This window comes from Sander lucioperca, chromosome 22 (genome assembly GCF_008315115.2).
Source record: "Sander lucioperca isolate FBNREF2018 chromosome 22, SLUC_FBN_1.2, whole genome shotgun sequence".
NCBI classification, from domain to species: Eukaryota; Metazoa; Chordata; class Actinopteri; order Perciformes; family Percidae; genus Sander; species Sander lucioperca.
Genome location: NC_050194.1, coordinates 26,898,005 through 26,914,903, shown reverse-complemented (window position 1 = coordinate 26,914,903; position 16,899 = coordinate 26,898,005). Strand labels below are relative to the sequence as shown.

At 39.5% G+C, this 16,899-nt stretch overlaps 1 protein-coding gene across 4 annotated transcripts in view; it reads left to right on the top strand.

Annotated features, from left to right (window-relative positions):
- mbtd1 (mbt domain containing 1) overlaps positions 1 to 16,899 on the top strand; it is a 33,179-nt gene that overhangs the window by 424 nt on the left and 15,856 nt on the right. For 3 of the 4 annotated variants that reach the window (XM_031323871.2, XM_035997528.1, XM_035997529.1), the window contains 13 exons: positions 1,636 to 1,840; positions 3,288 to 3,421; positions 3,534 to 3,648; positions 3,745 to 3,827; positions 3,903 to 4,020; positions 5,732 to 5,866; positions 5,982 to 6,070; positions 7,029 to 7,263; positions 9,236 to 9,291; positions 11,319 to 11,423; positions 11,568 to 11,715; positions 14,599 to 14,681; positions 15,370 to 15,604. In XM_031323871.2, coding sequence (XP_031179731.1) covers positions 1,636 to 1,840; positions 3,288 to 3,421; positions 3,534 to 3,648; positions 3,745 to 3,827; positions 3,903 to 4,020; positions 5,732 to 5,866; positions 5,982 to 6,070; positions 7,029 to 7,263; positions 9,236 to 9,291; positions 11,319 to 11,423; positions 11,568 to 11,715; positions 14,599 to 14,681; positions 15,370 to 15,604 — 1,741 coding nt within the window. Of the gene's footprint in view, positions 1 to 867; positions 915 to 1,635; positions 1,841 to 3,287; positions 3,422 to 3,533; positions 3,649 to 3,744; positions 3,828 to 3,902; positions 4,021 to 5,731; positions 5,867 to 5,981; positions 6,071 to 7,028; positions 7,264 to 9,235; positions 9,292 to 11,318; positions 11,424 to 11,567; positions 11,716 to 14,598; positions 14,682 to 15,369; positions 15,605 to 16,899 lie in introns of all 4 variants that reach the window. The other variant, XM_035997530.1, reaches the window with a different exon arrangement.

Here is a 16,899-nt window from a genome sequence, read left to right as displayed (position 1 = left end):
TCAGCTAGCGTTAAATATTAGCAAGTTTTCCAAAAAAACAAAACAGGTATGTACATAAAATAACCCTACACTTATTTTACTGCATACGTGTAGTTTGCTGGACAGTTGTGGTATGCTTTTGTGAATTAAAATTGGAAAAACAGGTTTCCGCTAGCAAGCTGTGCTAATGCTAGTTAGCATTAAGAGCTATTTCCAATAAGGCCGCCCCTTATTTTATCTTATGTATTAGCTTTGTATGTATTTTGTACATCTTACATACAGCTCAGTAACGTTAAAGCTTTACTGGCTGGTGCATTGTTTTTTTGTCTTTCAGCATTCTTGCTGGCTAAATGATTTTTGTTAGCGCAGCCAGTTCGGGTGTCACCTGTGATGCTCAGAGGAGGAAGTAACGCTAGACAGGCTATGTGATGTCAACAAACATTTTAACACTGGTTAGGATCATGCACGCCTAATGAACAAGAACAAGACCTATTTGAATTTCCAGGTATTCACGGCAATAACTATAATTAGATTTTGCTTTTCAATGCATCTTTTTTTTATAGCAATTTCTCATTGGCTTCTACAGCCAGCTTCCTCGGTCACATTCCAAAGCAGATGACATGTTAAAGAGACCAGAATATCACGGGGAAAACATTGTGAATAGAAAATAACTACAATGGTTGATTTAAAAATAAAAAAGGCCTTCTGACCATTAATAATATGACAGCCTGCACACAAATTCTTAAAATGACAGATGAATTGTATTTTATGTATATTTGTATATATTTCGTTTGTGTATTTCCTGCTATGGACCTACTTGTGAGTCTGTTAATTGCTTGTTTACTTTGTTTTGTTTGTGCATTTGTCTTTAAAAAATATAATAAACAGAATTAAAAAAAAAAAAAAAATAACCGTCTGAGAGCTGAAACAAGAGTGTAAGTCAATTTTTAAGCAAAGATTGCAAAAAGTCACTGGTCCTTGCTTCTCAAATGCACATATGGCCTGATTACCTTTTGAGTTCTATGAAAGTAAACTGAATATATTTGGGCTTTGGATGGTCTTCGGACACAAGGAGACATTTAAAGATTTGATGTCCCTTTTGGTTTTGGGAAACTGTGATGGACAGTTCAGTTTTACGACATTGTATTGACCCTAGGGCTGCACGATATGAGGAAAATATCTAATTGCGATTATTTTGACTGATATTGTGATTGCGATATGATTCACGATATTGGAGGGAATGATCATTTTTGTGTCATTATTCTCATTTTCATTGAAAAATCTAATTTAAAAAAAGTGTGATTTTTGCGAGGATCTGTACCAAACAAAGATTGTTTTCTGTAGTCTGTAGGATAGGATCTGTAGGCCGGGATGTCTCTGCAGCACCACAATACTTTATTTTAGAATGGTTAGACACATATTTTGCCTTTAACAACATATTGCGTCCCCCCACTTGCGATTTGGATATTGCACTAGTTCATATTGCGATTTCGATAAAATTGCGATTAATTGTGCAGCCCTAATTGACCCAATATAAATTACATCAGAATACAACCAAAAGATGAATTGTGGACGAAGAAAATTGTTAGTTGCTGCCTTAAAGTATTCCGTTCATTCAGACTCTAATGCCTTTTTGTCATTTCCTTGATTGTAAAGGCTGAACGCACCCCGCGTTCAGAGCGCAAGCGGAGAGACTCGTTCGGGATGTTTGATGGCTATGACAGCTGCAGCGAGGAGTCTACCAGCAGCTCCAGCTCGGAGGACAGCGAGGATGAGGTAGTGCCCTCCATCCCTGCCAGCCTGCCCATCATCAAGAACAATGGTCAAGTCTACACTTACCCTGACGGCAAGGCTGGAATGGGTTAGTACATGGAAATGTGTTTGAAATGTATCCTTCCTGTGGTGCTCAGGAATAGGGATGGGTAGCAATAATTCAATATGATCATATGTACTCTTTCAATGGAATCATATCGTGGTGAAGTCATATATCGTGATATACAATACGTTGTCTAAATTGATAATAACAAGCACATACTAAGTCAATTTTCTCAGAAAATCTGTTGTGAAAAATTTTGAGGGAATATCATTTGAAGGATTTCAGATTTTTTTTTTAACACTTTGTGTATGCGTATAAACATCAGTACATAGCTTTTTTTATTTTTCCTCTATAATTTAACTTTAAACTGTTTACCACATTATTGATGATTATTTATGTAAAATCTTATTGTAAAAAATATTTTGTGAAAGGACCAACTGTCAAAATATTAAATCCAACCTTTAATGACACCAATTTTCTTTGTGAATGAATTATGTATCGTAAATAAATGAATGTTCCTCCTTAAAATACAGGGATAAGTCATAAGTCAGTACACCCCTATGTTAAATTCCCATAGAGGCAGGCAGATCTTTATTTTTAAAGGCCAGTTATTTCATGGATCCAATTCACCATACCTAGAGATTGGCATGGGGTACTTTCCATAAGATCATCTCTCAATGCAAATCAAACCAGCTATTAGGCTAACTGAAATAAAACCATGCCAATCTCTAGGTATGGTGAAGGGGATGTGATGATGTGGGGCTATTTTAATTCCAAAGGCCAAGGGAACTTTATCAGGATGCACAGTATCCTGGATCCATGAAATAACTGGCCTTTCAAAATAAAAATCTGCCTGCCTCTATGGGAATTTAACATAGGGGTGTACTGACTTATGCCCCCTGTATTTATTTATTTATTTACGATACATTATTCCTTCACAAAGAAAAATCGGTGTCCTTAAAGGTTGGATTTTTACTAGTTGTTTTTAATTAAGGCATTAAGATCAATTTCCAAAAGATGATTTTATTATTCCTCTTTTTAGTCAACTTTAGCATGGGTGTATTCACTTATGCTTAGCACTGTATTTGGTCAAGAATATTGTCATATCTGATTTTCTCCCTAGGGCTGGGTGCCGAATTCAATACTTTTTAGGCATGCTTCTACCAAGATCTAATAATGTCTGTGATTGGCTGTCTAACGTTACACGTCGTAGAGACACGCAGGAAAAACTCTACGTTACACAGAGACGGAGCTCAAGTAAAAATAAATAAAACGATTCCTGCCGTAATGTTGTAATTTCTTTTTGTTCTCCAAAATAGGCATCGTTTATGAACCGGTATCGAAGTCACGGTATTGGAATCGAACATTTTTTGAACGATACCCAGCCCTACTCTGGAATATAATCCTGTGTGTGAGGAGAACAATGATTTGCCAGCATGATGTAGTCTGATCATTTTAACAGAGTATATGTGTCTGTTTTGTGGTTTCACAGCCACTTGTGAGATGTGTGGGATGGTTGGAGTACGAGATGCTTTTTATTCCAAAACCAAGCGCTTCTGCAGTGTGTCCTGTTCTAGGAGTTATTCCTCAAATTCCAAAAAAGCTAGCATCTTGGCAAGACTCCAGGTAAGTATGCCTACTGCAACAAATGATTTCTTTTTGTTTTACTCTACAACAAATAATTTAAGATCAAACCTATATTATTGTATAAATATTGATGTGTGTTTTGTTTTGCAAGGGCAAGCCACCAACAAAAAAGGCAAAAGTCTTGCAGAAACAACCTCTTATGGCAAAGTTGGCCGCTTACGCCCAGTACCAAGCAAGCCAGCAGAACCAGGCCAAATCGAAAGCTGGTATGTTCTCAAAAAGCAGTAACGATGATTAATAGGGTAACCGTGCTGCTCTGTTTAGATATACTCCTGCTTTACACTCTTTCTTGTTTCCGCCAGTGGTCCCTGCGGAAACCTTTGAATGGGGTCGGTATATCTGTAGCAAAAACACGATTGGAGCTCCAGTTAGCTGCTTCAAGCATGTAAGTAAAAACTGGAGTTGAGTAGGTAGGGACCTTTCTTGACTGAATCACTTCACTGCTTCCTCTGTGCTTCAGGCCCCTATGGGGAAATGCTGGGGAGACATAGAAGAAGGAGTGAGGATTGAAGTGGTCAACACTGATTCCAACCTCTCCACTAAGGTGTACTGGATAGCAGAAATCATTAAGCTAGCAGGTAAGACTACTTCTCCAGATTGCCAAAGGAAATTTCTTTATTGGACAAATCCACCCAAGGGTCAGCTATGTCAGAATTGTCTGATTTTTCTGCATCCTTTTGGATTTTGATTTAATTATCATTTCTGTAAAACATTGGTGGGAGTAGCTGATCTGGTTGAAATGAGTATGACAGTACTTTCTTTCCAATATGGATGTATCACAATACAGCAAATGCATGCAAAATCACATGTAAAATAATCCCATTGAGGTTCAATACAGTGAGCTGCCCCCCACTGTTCAGACAAAAATCATTAAAGAACAGGTTAGGATTTCTACCTTAATACAATAGTCACATGCACATTGAAGGCAAGGCAGCTTTATTTATTTGTGCTATATTTGTATAGCACATTTCAGCTACAGGGCAATTCAAAGTGCTTTACGCTTTAAGGCCCGGACACACCAAGCCGATAATCTGCCGTTGGACAGTCTGGAGAGGTCAGTGACTCGAGTCTGTTCGGTGTGTTCCGTGCCGTCGTCCGTCCGAGGGGCCGTCAGCCTTCATTTTGGCCGATATGACATGTATAATCGGCGGGGCGGGAACTCTCGCCAGTCGGACTCAAATGACCCATCTGATTGGTAGAGTGCTAACCAGAAAATGGGGAGCGGAATGAGCGTGACTAGAGTCTCTCAAAATCTGACGAAAATCTTTTAAACTGACCTTTGTTGATCTGAAATGAAGACAGATTCAGCAACTGCACGGCCTATTTCTCTCTTAAAATGTTTTCAGAAACACGTTTCGGTGATATATATATATATATATATACTCACACACTACCGGTCAAAAGTTTGGGGTCACTTAGAAATGTCTATTCCATTCCAGACAGAATACCAGCTGAGATCAGTTGCATTGTTTTTTTAACCAGGGCAGCAGTTTTCAGATTACATTATGTGATTACATAATTGCAAAAGGGTTATCGACTGTTGTAGAAAGAAGTGGCTGATCTTTAATTTGATATTAAATTATTAATATATTACCATTGCACTGATCTGCCTTGTACTGTACTCATATTTAAATCCTAAAATCTCAGTCTATTGACCAATATTGCACTATTCCTTCCCTCTCTTTTTATATATTTTTTGTGAAATTGTAAATTCTATTGTATTGTTACACTGTACACTATTTTTTTTTTTTTATATTCTTCTGTTTTTATTCTTAATATGTTAAGTGTTGTACTTTGAGAGCAAAGATTACCAGAGTCAAATTCCTTGTTTGTCTACGCAAACCTGGCCAATAAAGCTGATTCTGATTCTGATTAATGCAATATCTACATTGCCCATTAACAGCAACCATTCATCCAATGTTCCAAAGGCACATTCTGTTTACTAATCTGATATCATTTTAAAAGGCTAACTGAGAAAACATTGGAGAACCCTTTTGCAATTATGTAAGCACATAATGTAATCTGAAAACTGCTGCCCTGATTAAAAAAACAATGCAACTGATCCCAGCTGGTATTCTGTCTATAATGGAGTGGAATGGAAATTTCTAAGTGACCCCAAACTTTTGACAGGTTATATATATATATATATATATATATATATATATATATATATATATATATATATATATATATATATATATATATATATATATATATATATATACTGGAAGTCTGGAAGAAGCAAGTACTGTAAGTGGCCAATGGGCATTGCTGTGTGTCGTTGTGCAGGGTTCAAGGCTCTCCTGCGGTATGAGGGCTTTGACAACGACAACAGTAAGGACTTCTGGTGTAATCTCTGCATCCCTGAAGTGCACCCGGTGGGATGGTGTGCTTCAAGTGGCAAACCCCTTGTACCTCCAAAAAGTGAGTCTTGTGCCAAATTTGTTCACAGTCTTGTTCTTGAATGCCTGTGTTTTTAGATGGTTGGTGTTGTTGCTGTAACCAATTGTTACTGTTATTTTTGTAATTTCCCTTACAGGCATACATCATAAGTACTCTAACTGGAAAGCCTTTCTTGTGAAGCGTCTCACTGGAGCTAAAACACTGCCACCTGACTTTAACGCCAAGGTGAGACTCCCAAATGTTTTTGATGGCCAGTGCCAATATCTTTAAATCCAAACAAGCTGGAAGCTGATGTTTTTATGTTAATTAAACATCTCCAAATTTGATAATGATTTCAGGAATGATTGGACAAAAGTACTTACTCTTAAAGTTCATTTGTGTTGGACATGACATTACTCTCAAACTCACTCTATACATAATAAATATAACAACTATGAACAACAATGAATCAGTTACATGTTTCCATCTTCTGGTTTTTTAATTTAATTTATATTGTCAAATCATATCAGTAGTTATCTTTACATACACTTTACAGATAGAGTAGGTCTAGACCACACTCTATAACTTACAAAGACCCAACAATCTCCCATCAATGCTACTTCACCAATAGACCATTATATTATATACCTAAAATAGAAGTAATTTAAACTAAGTAAAGCGCTGTAACGTGAACAGTCTATAGTGCCATAGAACGATCAAATCTGAGCAGCAGTTGCTGGTTGTATTTAGCTGCTACAGAGCTCCGGGACGCCGGCTACCAGCAGCAGTTGTTTAGCCGCCAATAGGTGACTGAGAGCCGGCTACAGGCACCGCCAGATGACGGTCCTTTCAGGGGCCGTGCTAGTGGAGTTTAGCCAGAAAAAGTGAGCGTCATGCGGCGTAAGTATTTTCTTTCCGATGCGAAGTGAACTCCGTTCTCCGGCTTGAAAGCTCCGTATTTTCCATTGAATTGCATATTTAAGTGTTTGGAATGCCTGGCACTATATCCATTGTATTGTAAGGGGAGATTTAATTCTTGCATGTTTTGTTGTGCATGATCAAAAAACAAAAAAAAAGCTTTTTTCACAAATAGCACCCTGGATATAAAGATTTAGAGAAATATGATTAATAGTAATTATAGCAGTGGGTATGATGGAACAGTGGTTTTGCCTTTGTTAAATCAATGTACGATTTGTCACCATAGGTACACGAGAACTTGCAGTACCCCTTCAAGAAGCTGATGCGGGTAGAGGTGGTTGATAAGAACTACCTGTGCCGGACACGGGTGGCGCTGGTGGAGCAGGTAATCGGAGGTCGCCTCAGGCTGGTCTATGAGGAGAGCCAGGACGGGTCGGATGACTTCTGGTGCCACATGTACAGCCCCCTCATCCATAATATAGGCTGGTCGCGCAGCATCGGACACCGCTTCAAACGATCCGGTGAGTTTGGAAAAAATCCAGTTACACTTAAGTTTAGGTGGTCTGTGTGTATACGGTGTCGTAAAAAAAAAATGTATTCCTTTTTCAGGATAACTGGTATAAGCAGGGTATGATAAACACTGAGGATGCAAAACATTGAAGATGTTAAATACTATATGTCAAATCTGTATTGTTTTCTATCTTTTGCTATTTGAGGGATTTTAATGTGTTGATCAATCAGCATGTTACAAGTTTAATACTGAAAAGCTTTAAAGGGTAATTCTGGCAACATTCTATATTTTTGCTATTGTCAACAAATCCCATAAACCAAAACCAAGAGTGTGTTAATCTGTCGGTCAATGCTTCCCAACTTCCCTACCCTGTGGCTCTCAGCCACAGCAGAAAACGTACCAAGACACAACCCTTTAAAATCGAGTCCTGTATTCATTTATTCATTTAAAAAAAGAAGAAAAGACTTGATTATCTCTAAAACAGCTGGTCACTGTCGTTTTTAACAAACCTTATTCAAAAAGGAAGAAATAGGGGTTGTCTTCAGGTAGCAGGATGGTTTACATTGAGTTGTTTCCTAATAATAATGAGATTTCTTGAAGAAAATGTATAGAAATATATTTTGTCAGACTCGTTTAGATAAAAAGCTATGGAAAATGGCAAAAGATTTTACTTGAAGCAATTTAGTTTTGCACTTTCATAAAGTTGGGGGACTTGGGAGACAGATTTTTAAAAAGTATGGTCAAAATCAAAGCAGCAGGGGCCCATTTATCCTAACTTTTAGTCACTCTGTACACTACATTTTTTAGCATAGGTTTTAAGTTATAGGTTTGTGGTCTCCAAGCCAAAGCGAACATATCCTTATTGGCATCATAATGGTTTTCTCAGACTTGACAAAGCTTCCACAGAGACATAGGAAACAGTATATAGATGGTTTTACAGGTTAAGTAGTACTCTGGCTGAAATGATTCCTAGAGTAACTCGAATAATTTGATTACTAAAAATCCTCGATGCAAAATGATTTGCCCCGAAGCTTCGTTTAATTAATGTTACCAACGTTGTATCGCTCACGGTGTTTCCGCACGGAGGATTATTACTGTCGCACACCGGGCTGACGCTGATGGCGACACACGCCATGAAGACTGATTACAAAATGAAGAAAGAGCATAAGGGGCTAAGAGAAGAGACAGGCTGGAGAAAACGACAGAAAGTGTCCAAAGTTTGGAATCATTTCAAACGTAATTAAAACGAAAACTCTGTACAGTGTGTCTACTGCAAAATCAAACTAGCTTACCACAATAATAGCACAACGTCAATGCTTCAGCATCTCAACAGAAAACATTTAGTCCAACTTAATCATCCATTCCACGAAGCGGACCCGACAAAAGTAAATCACAGAGTCGTATGGACGATGAAACTACACCAAACACAACAACTACCAAAAACAAAGACAAGAAAATACGTAGTGGTGACCACAATCTGATCTAAAGAGCCGGAAAAACAGCTGATTGTTGCGCACCATTTTCTCTCCCTCTCTCTCTTCACGGAGAAACAGCTGATCAACGATCTACTAGCAGAAGTGTAACAGAGCTGAGTGACGTAATCAAATATATAAATGAAAATAGGTTGAGTATAACAAATATTTACATATATGCCTATATACAGATCAGTCTCAGGTTGAAACTTGCTGCAGCCCTACTCGTGAGTAGTACAGATGAGTAAACTGACTGGCTTCTAAAAAACTGCACTGATCCTTCAAGTACTGTAACTAAAAAGCACTGTGGATGCTGTCCATTAATGAAAGTTACTCTTAAAATGTTGTGTTCACACTGGCCACTTCCCTGAAGCCCAGCTCATTCTCAGCTGTAATCTGTCTGTATTCTCTAAACCATTTAATGGTCATGGAGTTATTTTTTTAGGGTTTATATTGCTGAAGCATCTTCAGCTCAGGCAAGTAATTTTGGTATCAATTTATTTTTTTCAGATGTTACAAAGAAAATTGAGGGTCAAGTTGATGCTCCTGCACTGTTCTTCCATAAGGTAAAACAAGACCATTTTTTCTTTGCAATCCTAAAAGCCTCTTTAGAAACAGTCCTACAGCTGTTGTTTAAATTGATAATCAGGCATGTCATTATCAGTCATTGCAGACCTGGGCCCTGTTATTCATACGTGGATAGCTAGTTTATCCTGAATAGAAAATTGAGGATTTTTCGGTTATTTCGAAGCTACTTAAAGTTCATCAGCAACTGTTGTCAGAGCAACAATTTCTTAACCCCAAACCTGCAAAGGTGGCAGACTTGTTGACAGTTAGCTGGACTGTGACCCAGGCGTTTTACGGGGAACGCCTTACATGAATTGATAGTAATGGTTTGCCAACATGTAGGTCATTGAAAAGTCATTATGATCCATTGGTGTAATATCACAATTTAATTTTTATAATGAAGTTACCTATACTATACATGATAAAAGAACCAATCCAAATGGAGTTACTGCAGATTGAGATACTGCAAAAAGACCAAAACTCAACAACAAAAACATTATGACTGTTAAGACTAATGGTGCCAGGTGTTGAACGACAAAAAGTAACGTTACCTGAAAACAGTGTGTAGTGTCTTTTAGCATCTCACATCACACTTTCAGTCACTATGACCACTACTACGCTCAGAAACATTGTGTCAAAATATGAACAATAACGTTGCTGTCAACAGGTGAAGTGAACATTACTAGCTACGTTTTTCATGTTGGTTTTGAGCGGTATGCACCTCCACTAACCTGGAAAACGGTTTAAAAACATATATATATATATATTTATATTTATATTGCACCTGTCGGGCATTGCACATCCTATAACCATAATGGTAAGATCCACAAATGTTATTTAGTAGTATTAGTCACACATACATCACTGCAGCCAATACACACACACACACACACACACACACACACACACACCTTATCTCTTAGTATTCATTAATTTGATTGAAAGCAGCACAAATGAGAATTTCTACCTGTTAAGCTTGCAGTTTGGTAACCTGTACCTTCTGCCTGAAGGCATCAGCTCACACTCACTATACAGGACGTGATTTGGGTCGTGGGTGATTTTGAGACCCTGTTACCTCACCGTCTCCTCGAAGAGCTCCTGAAGAGGAGTTGGTGGCATTTGGCCAATCATTTTTCCAGCCCTTTTTATCAAGTTTTGGAGCTGTGATTTTAATTTAATGGACAGGTTACCGAACCAAGCCATAATGCCATAACGAGCAATAAATGCAATGGCTGCCTTGTAAAACAGTTGCATGATATCTTTGTCCACTCCATGAACTCGCTGACTTTGAGCAAACATACTCCATTTGATGGGACCACTGCAACAGTCTAATTGTATACCTAAATATTTATATGTTGTTACCTGCTCAACAAGTACACCTTCAGTTTGGAGTGTGATGTGATCTCCTATAGACCTGGGGTCAAAAATAATTTCTTTGGTTTTATTTACATTAAGTGGCAGGTTATGCCTGTTGCACCACTTCACTACCTCCTCTATCTCCTCTATCTCCTGTTTATAGATAGCAATGTCTGAATCTTTTGTAAGTAGACGGAGTATGGCTGTATCATCTGAAACTGGAATAATGTGGTTATTTCTATAGATGTTTCTACAATCATTTGTGTATATTGTAAAAAGTAAAGGAGAGCTTACAGCCTTGAGGGGCACCTGTACTTCTGTTCAGAGTATCAGAAAGACTAGAGTTGACTCTTACCTGCTGCTTCCTGTCTGTCAGAAATGAACCATACCATCTAATAATGAAAGGGTTCACCTCCATCTGTTGTCATTTACATAACAGTGTCTGAGGGAGAAGGCCTGGTGGGCTTTTAGATCTAATATTGAGTGACAATTGATGCATCTATATGACAGGTTTCTACTGTCCTTTAAAAACGTAATACTTCCCCAATTTTACAGTTTTTAAACATGTCCAACTAATGTCATTATTATGGCATGCTAATACAATGCCTGATTAAACCATATTTTAATAATTATCCCCAATTTGATTTTTTTCTATCTGAATGTGTTTCAGGTAAAAGATGTGGACCAGAGTGGTGATTGGTTTAAAGATGGAATGAAGTTAGAAGCCATTGACCCCCTCAACCTCTCAGCTATATGTGTAGCCACTGTAAGAAAGGTACGTGTGTTTCTGGACTCCACATTAATGTAATGTGATGAAATCTTGCTTTGTGGAGTAAAAGAAGGATTCGTTCTTGTTGTTTATGTTATGTCTTTCACTCGACTGCTCCAGACTGACTTCAGCCATTTTGGTTTTCTGTAGGTGTTGGCAGACGGGTACCTCATGATCGGGATTGATGGTTCGGAGGCAGTGGATGGATCAGACTGGTTCTGCTACCATGGCACCTCCCCTTCCATCTACCCTGTCGGCTTCTGTGAAATCAACAGCATTGATCTTACGCCCCCTAGAGGTACTGGTTTCTTTAAGCCCTTCATAAATGAAAATAAGCATTTGATCCTATTGAGAGGACCACAGAGGTATGGAAGATTTAAAGTGCCTTAATGTGTCTAAATCACTTGAGGAGTTTGTAAACTTGGAGCGATTTCCCCTTGGTTTCGTTTCACACAAAGAAAAATCCAAGCGTACCAAAATGCGTCATTTCAAACCACGCAAGAACGCTCACTCCTCTTATTGGTCAGATGTGTCTGAGGCGGGAGCAAGAAAGTAAATACAGGATGAAGGTCCTGTGTTCTGCACTAGTTCATATTTCTTACATCTCCATGGTTAAATCAGCAAATTTCATTTAAATAATCAGACATTGTTTCGCGAGTGACCTTACTACATCTGCTCTGGTCACAGAGACTTCACTCTGCTCTGCCGGTGTCTGTCTCCAACTTTAGCAACGGCTGGTTGACCACGGAGACTGCAGTCTATTTCTGTGAGAGAAACGCTGCAAGCTTCTTCAGTTTGCTGCTCTGATGCATCGCAGATTGCTAAGCACACCTGACTACAGGAGACACTTAGCTCAGTCTAGCTCAGTCCACACAGTTGGTGAAGTCGAGGTCCAATCATGTTCTCACCACAAACAAACCGCTCCAGAGTTTGATTGAAAGCCTACCAAGACCAATTTTGGTGTGCATCTGAGTGCAATTGCCGCATTCCCACATGCCGAAACAAAACCGCACCATGGGGGTAAACAAACTCTAGTGCCATTCACTCGAACTAAATGAGGCAGGTGTGAAAGCACCTTAAGTTTAAGAGGTGGGCTTGAATGCACCATGGAGTCCTGTCAGTGTTGTTTCTCTGAATGGCAGTGGCCATGGTGTTTCAAAGTGGAGCTAGGCTACACTGTGTCTTTAGCTGCAGATCGTTGAACGCCCCAGTGTTGGAATCCTTTTGAGTGAAATACAGCCACAGTTTAGCTGTCAGCACCAGAGGACAGCGCAGGCATCTAAGTGCATTGCTATTCGGTCGTATATGGGACCGGGTTTTGGTACCCAACCCTATTAATAACTAAATGATATACGTTTCCATTAGGGCTGCACGATATTTTGTTTCATTGTCTAAATCACGATGTGCGCATGCGCGATAGTCACATCGCAGGACATTGCGATGTTGACGCTACAACTTTTTTGCTGCTTGATAAAAAAGTAAACTTAAACCGTTCTCCTTTTCCATGATTGTTACCAGCCGACCCTTCCCCTTTAAGACAGGTGGTCATGTGGGGGGGTGTTATGGGAAGTGAGGCTCTCCCGTGTGTAGAAAAGAACCCTAAGCGGCAGCTGCCGCAGACACAGTGATGCACATACTTTTCCATGGGTAGCGAAGCTACAGTAGTCAGTGTTTGATGTTCGCTGCAAAGACAAACTAAATCACCTGATTAATGCAACGTAATCACGACATATCCCGGCCATTTTTCACCGCAGAAAGCTGCTACCAGTCAGGCTAAAGCTAACATAGTTAGCCTAAAGAAACAAGGCGTCTGTCCCAACTAACGTTATGGTTCGGAGCTGCGACGCTGGAAACGTAACACTAACTTTCGCGATTGACCCTCCGGAAACCACACACCCTCTAGCATCCTGGCGGTGAAATACACCGCGTTGCAAAGAAACACGTTCAACCCCGACGCAGAACTCCGAAAGGGTCACGACGCCGTAGGAACGGCGTAGATTTGACTCAGAAGTATAAAAAGGCCTTAATCTACAACAGCAGTTTGTCCGTTTCTGATATAACGTCATTTACACTGATTTAAGTGCTCTTGGATACACAGTTTGTTGCAAGAGTGTGACATGCAGGCTCTGCATGCACAGCAAACCACCAGTCATGATCAATTTTAATCAATTTATCAAACAACCAAAGCAGGCCCCGCTAGTCGACCACAACCTGAAATTTAGAGGAAGCACCATGCATACATTATTAATATCGTTCACTTTAGCCTGGATTGATATTAAATGAATACAATGGTGTCATGTCAGTCAACCAGTGTATTTCTTCCTAATTTCCCTCTCCAGAATCACTTCAGAAGAGGAGTCACAGCGCTTACTTGCTTTGGTTTTTGTAAAGCATTAAAGTTCAACAAAGACTGGTTCACATAAGAAAATTTCCTTTTTCATTTTTATTTTCTTTGTAGATGCACTCCCCTACAAAATCACCCCAGTAGTTGAGAATGATTTAGTATTTCTAAATAATGCTATTTATGTCCTCTTGTAGAAATTAGTTTTTTTTCTCATATCGCAATATATATCGCAGGGAGAAAAAAATATCGCAATGTAAGTTTTTTCCAATATCGTGCAGGCCTAGTTTCCATGCCATATTAAAATCTAAAAGCAACAAAGAAATAAGTGTATTAGACACTGGCATTAGTTTTCATAAGGAGATGCAAGGGAGCTTTCTCTTTTTCACAGTATACTCGCACCGAGCCTTATTTATATTCCTTAAAACGGTCAATCACAAATGTAACTAAATGTCCAGTCAAAAGTAATGTCCCTCCAGCTGGCCAGCCACAGGAAACATTTTGAATGTGAGAAGCTGGCTGCCATGGCTTCAAACAGCTTGTGTTGGCGATGAAAAGCTTTGCCCATCGTTCCGCCCCCAAGCTGTGATTGGACAGTTGATTTTGGCATGAACAATGTGTCTCCATCTCAAAAAAGAACATGTTCCCTTGCACCTCCTGATGAAAACTAATGACCGTGCTTTGCATTTTTATTCAGGCACTTTACATCTTTCATATGTAGCCTCTACACTTCTACATTTCTCTTTTAGGTGAATTTGTTGTGGTTAGAAGTAGTTTGATAACACCTTCTTGCATATGGTTTTTTAATGTTCTGGTCTCAACACTGGTTCTCTTCCCCAGGGTACACTAAACTGCCATTTAAATGGTTTGACTACCTCAGAGAAACAGGTTCAATAGCTGCTCCTGTCAAGCTCTTTAACAAGGTAGGCTTCATTAATGTTTTCTCCACTGTATTTGTGTTAAGTGTTAAGAGTTTTAATGTGTTTGGTATTATTTTTCTGGTTATTAATAAGAGCAACAGACAAAGAAATCAAAAAAGCAGCAGGGTTTTATACCAGTACATCTCAAAACCAAAAGTAGCAGGTTTAACAGAGCACCATGGATGAAATCTTTACAATTAGGGATTTCAGTCAATTTATTTAGAACATTTAACACACCACACAAAATGCAACCCCTCCTTACACCCTTCTAACCTTCCAAACCCATCCCTACAACCTACAGCCTATCAGTACAGGGCATAGAGAACGCTGTTGTGCACATCTCAGAGGAAGTGTAACCACACTTCTGACCACTTTATCGGCATAAAATTCATTGAAACAAATGGGCCTCTGGTAGGGAAACACATTCAAAAATGACAGTGTCACTTGCATGAATTGGGAAATCTAGATATCTTATTGCTGAAAGCTATTGTGTTCACCCTCTCCTTTTCATATAGCCCCATATTTTTTTCCATTGTTCTGTCTGATTAATGGGATTCAGGATTTATCAGTGCTTCTCCACTCTTTGCAGGAACATATATATTCACCAGTAGCTTACTGCTTATTAATTTTTGTGCTTTGATTTTATGTAAATCAGTAAAAATTGTGTTATTTACTGTCCCGCGTCTTCTAGGAGATTCCCAATCATGGTTTCCGGCAAGGCATGAAGCTGGAGGCTGTTGATCTGATGGAGCCGCGGCTGGTGTGTGTTGCCACGGTGACAAGGATTGTGCACCGGCTACTGAGGATCCACTTTGACGGCTGGGAGGATGAGTATGACCAGTGGGTGGACTGCGAGTCACCTGACCTCTACCCCGTGGGCTGGTGTCAGCTGACTGACTACCAGCTCCAACCCCCCGCCTCACAGAGTAAGAACATGAACACACTTTCAACTGGGTAACCACTAAGGCCTTGTGTTTTGGTGACTGATCCAAAATGTCACAACTTGACACACTCAATATCTAATAATCCAAATGGCAGATTGTCACTGACATAAGTCGGCATAGCAGAATTTATTTCTGGTGCATTTTAGATAACACTTCATTACGTAATTGTAATGCTTATTTTCTAGGGATGCACAATATTTCCGCAATCACATCGGTATCAGCCGATGTTAGTCTTTTTTTTTTTTTTTTATACATTGGCATCTGTCCGATGAGCAAAACTGGCCCGATGTCAACAACCGATGATTATTTCCGTCTAGCTGCCAACACATGTTTTTTGTGTGCGGCCATGCTGAGTTTGTGACACAGTGAGGCAGCACAGGTAATAGAGAATCTTTGTTTACATGCTGCTTTATGCTTTTCACTGTGAAAAAAGGACACGCGAGTGCAGTACGCAATGCTTGCAAGGTCGAAGTAATACGAGGAAGACGGCGTGTCAAATCCTTCAGCTAGTATTTCTCATATGAAGAACCGCCATTCAGAAGTTCACAAACAATATCAGGAGTAAGCCACTAGCAAGCAGCCTAAATGCCTCTATACCGGTATTGTCTTTATAAACTATCTTTTTAATAAAGTTCTCAATGCTTCGGTTTACATGTATTCAATTCAATTTTATTGTCATTCAGCATGTTAGACACACGGAGAACGAAATTCGCTCTCAGGGCCAGCAGTATGGCAGTGGCAGTAATTCATTAGCCTATGATTTACAAAAAAGATATAAGGTTTAAATAGGATATGAAATAAAATCAGTTCTTTAAAAACGATCAAAGCGACAAGCATTTCAGGGCATCAGTAGTCCATAAAGTGCATCAACGGTCCATAGGGTAAAGTGCATACAGTTCAATGAAATGCATACAGTTCTTTAGGGAAAAGGGATGGCAACAGCACACCGTTGACAGTCCTTGAGTTCACAAACCTCCCCGCCTCTGGGTAGAAGCTGTGCTTTAGCCTTGTGTTCCTAGCATTAAAGCTGCGCAGCCTGCCGGAGGGGCAGGGGGTTAAACAGATTGTGTGCTGGGTGAGAGGGATCTCTCATTATGTTGGAGGCACAGCTCCTGCATCTGCTGGTGTAGATGTTATCCAGGGAAGGGAGACTGCAGTTTGTGATCTTTTGAGCGGATTTAACTACTCTCTGCAGGGCCACCTTATCCGCTGCAGAGCAGTTCCCATACCAGACAGTGATGGAGAATGTCAGTGTGCTCTCCACCACACACCTGTAA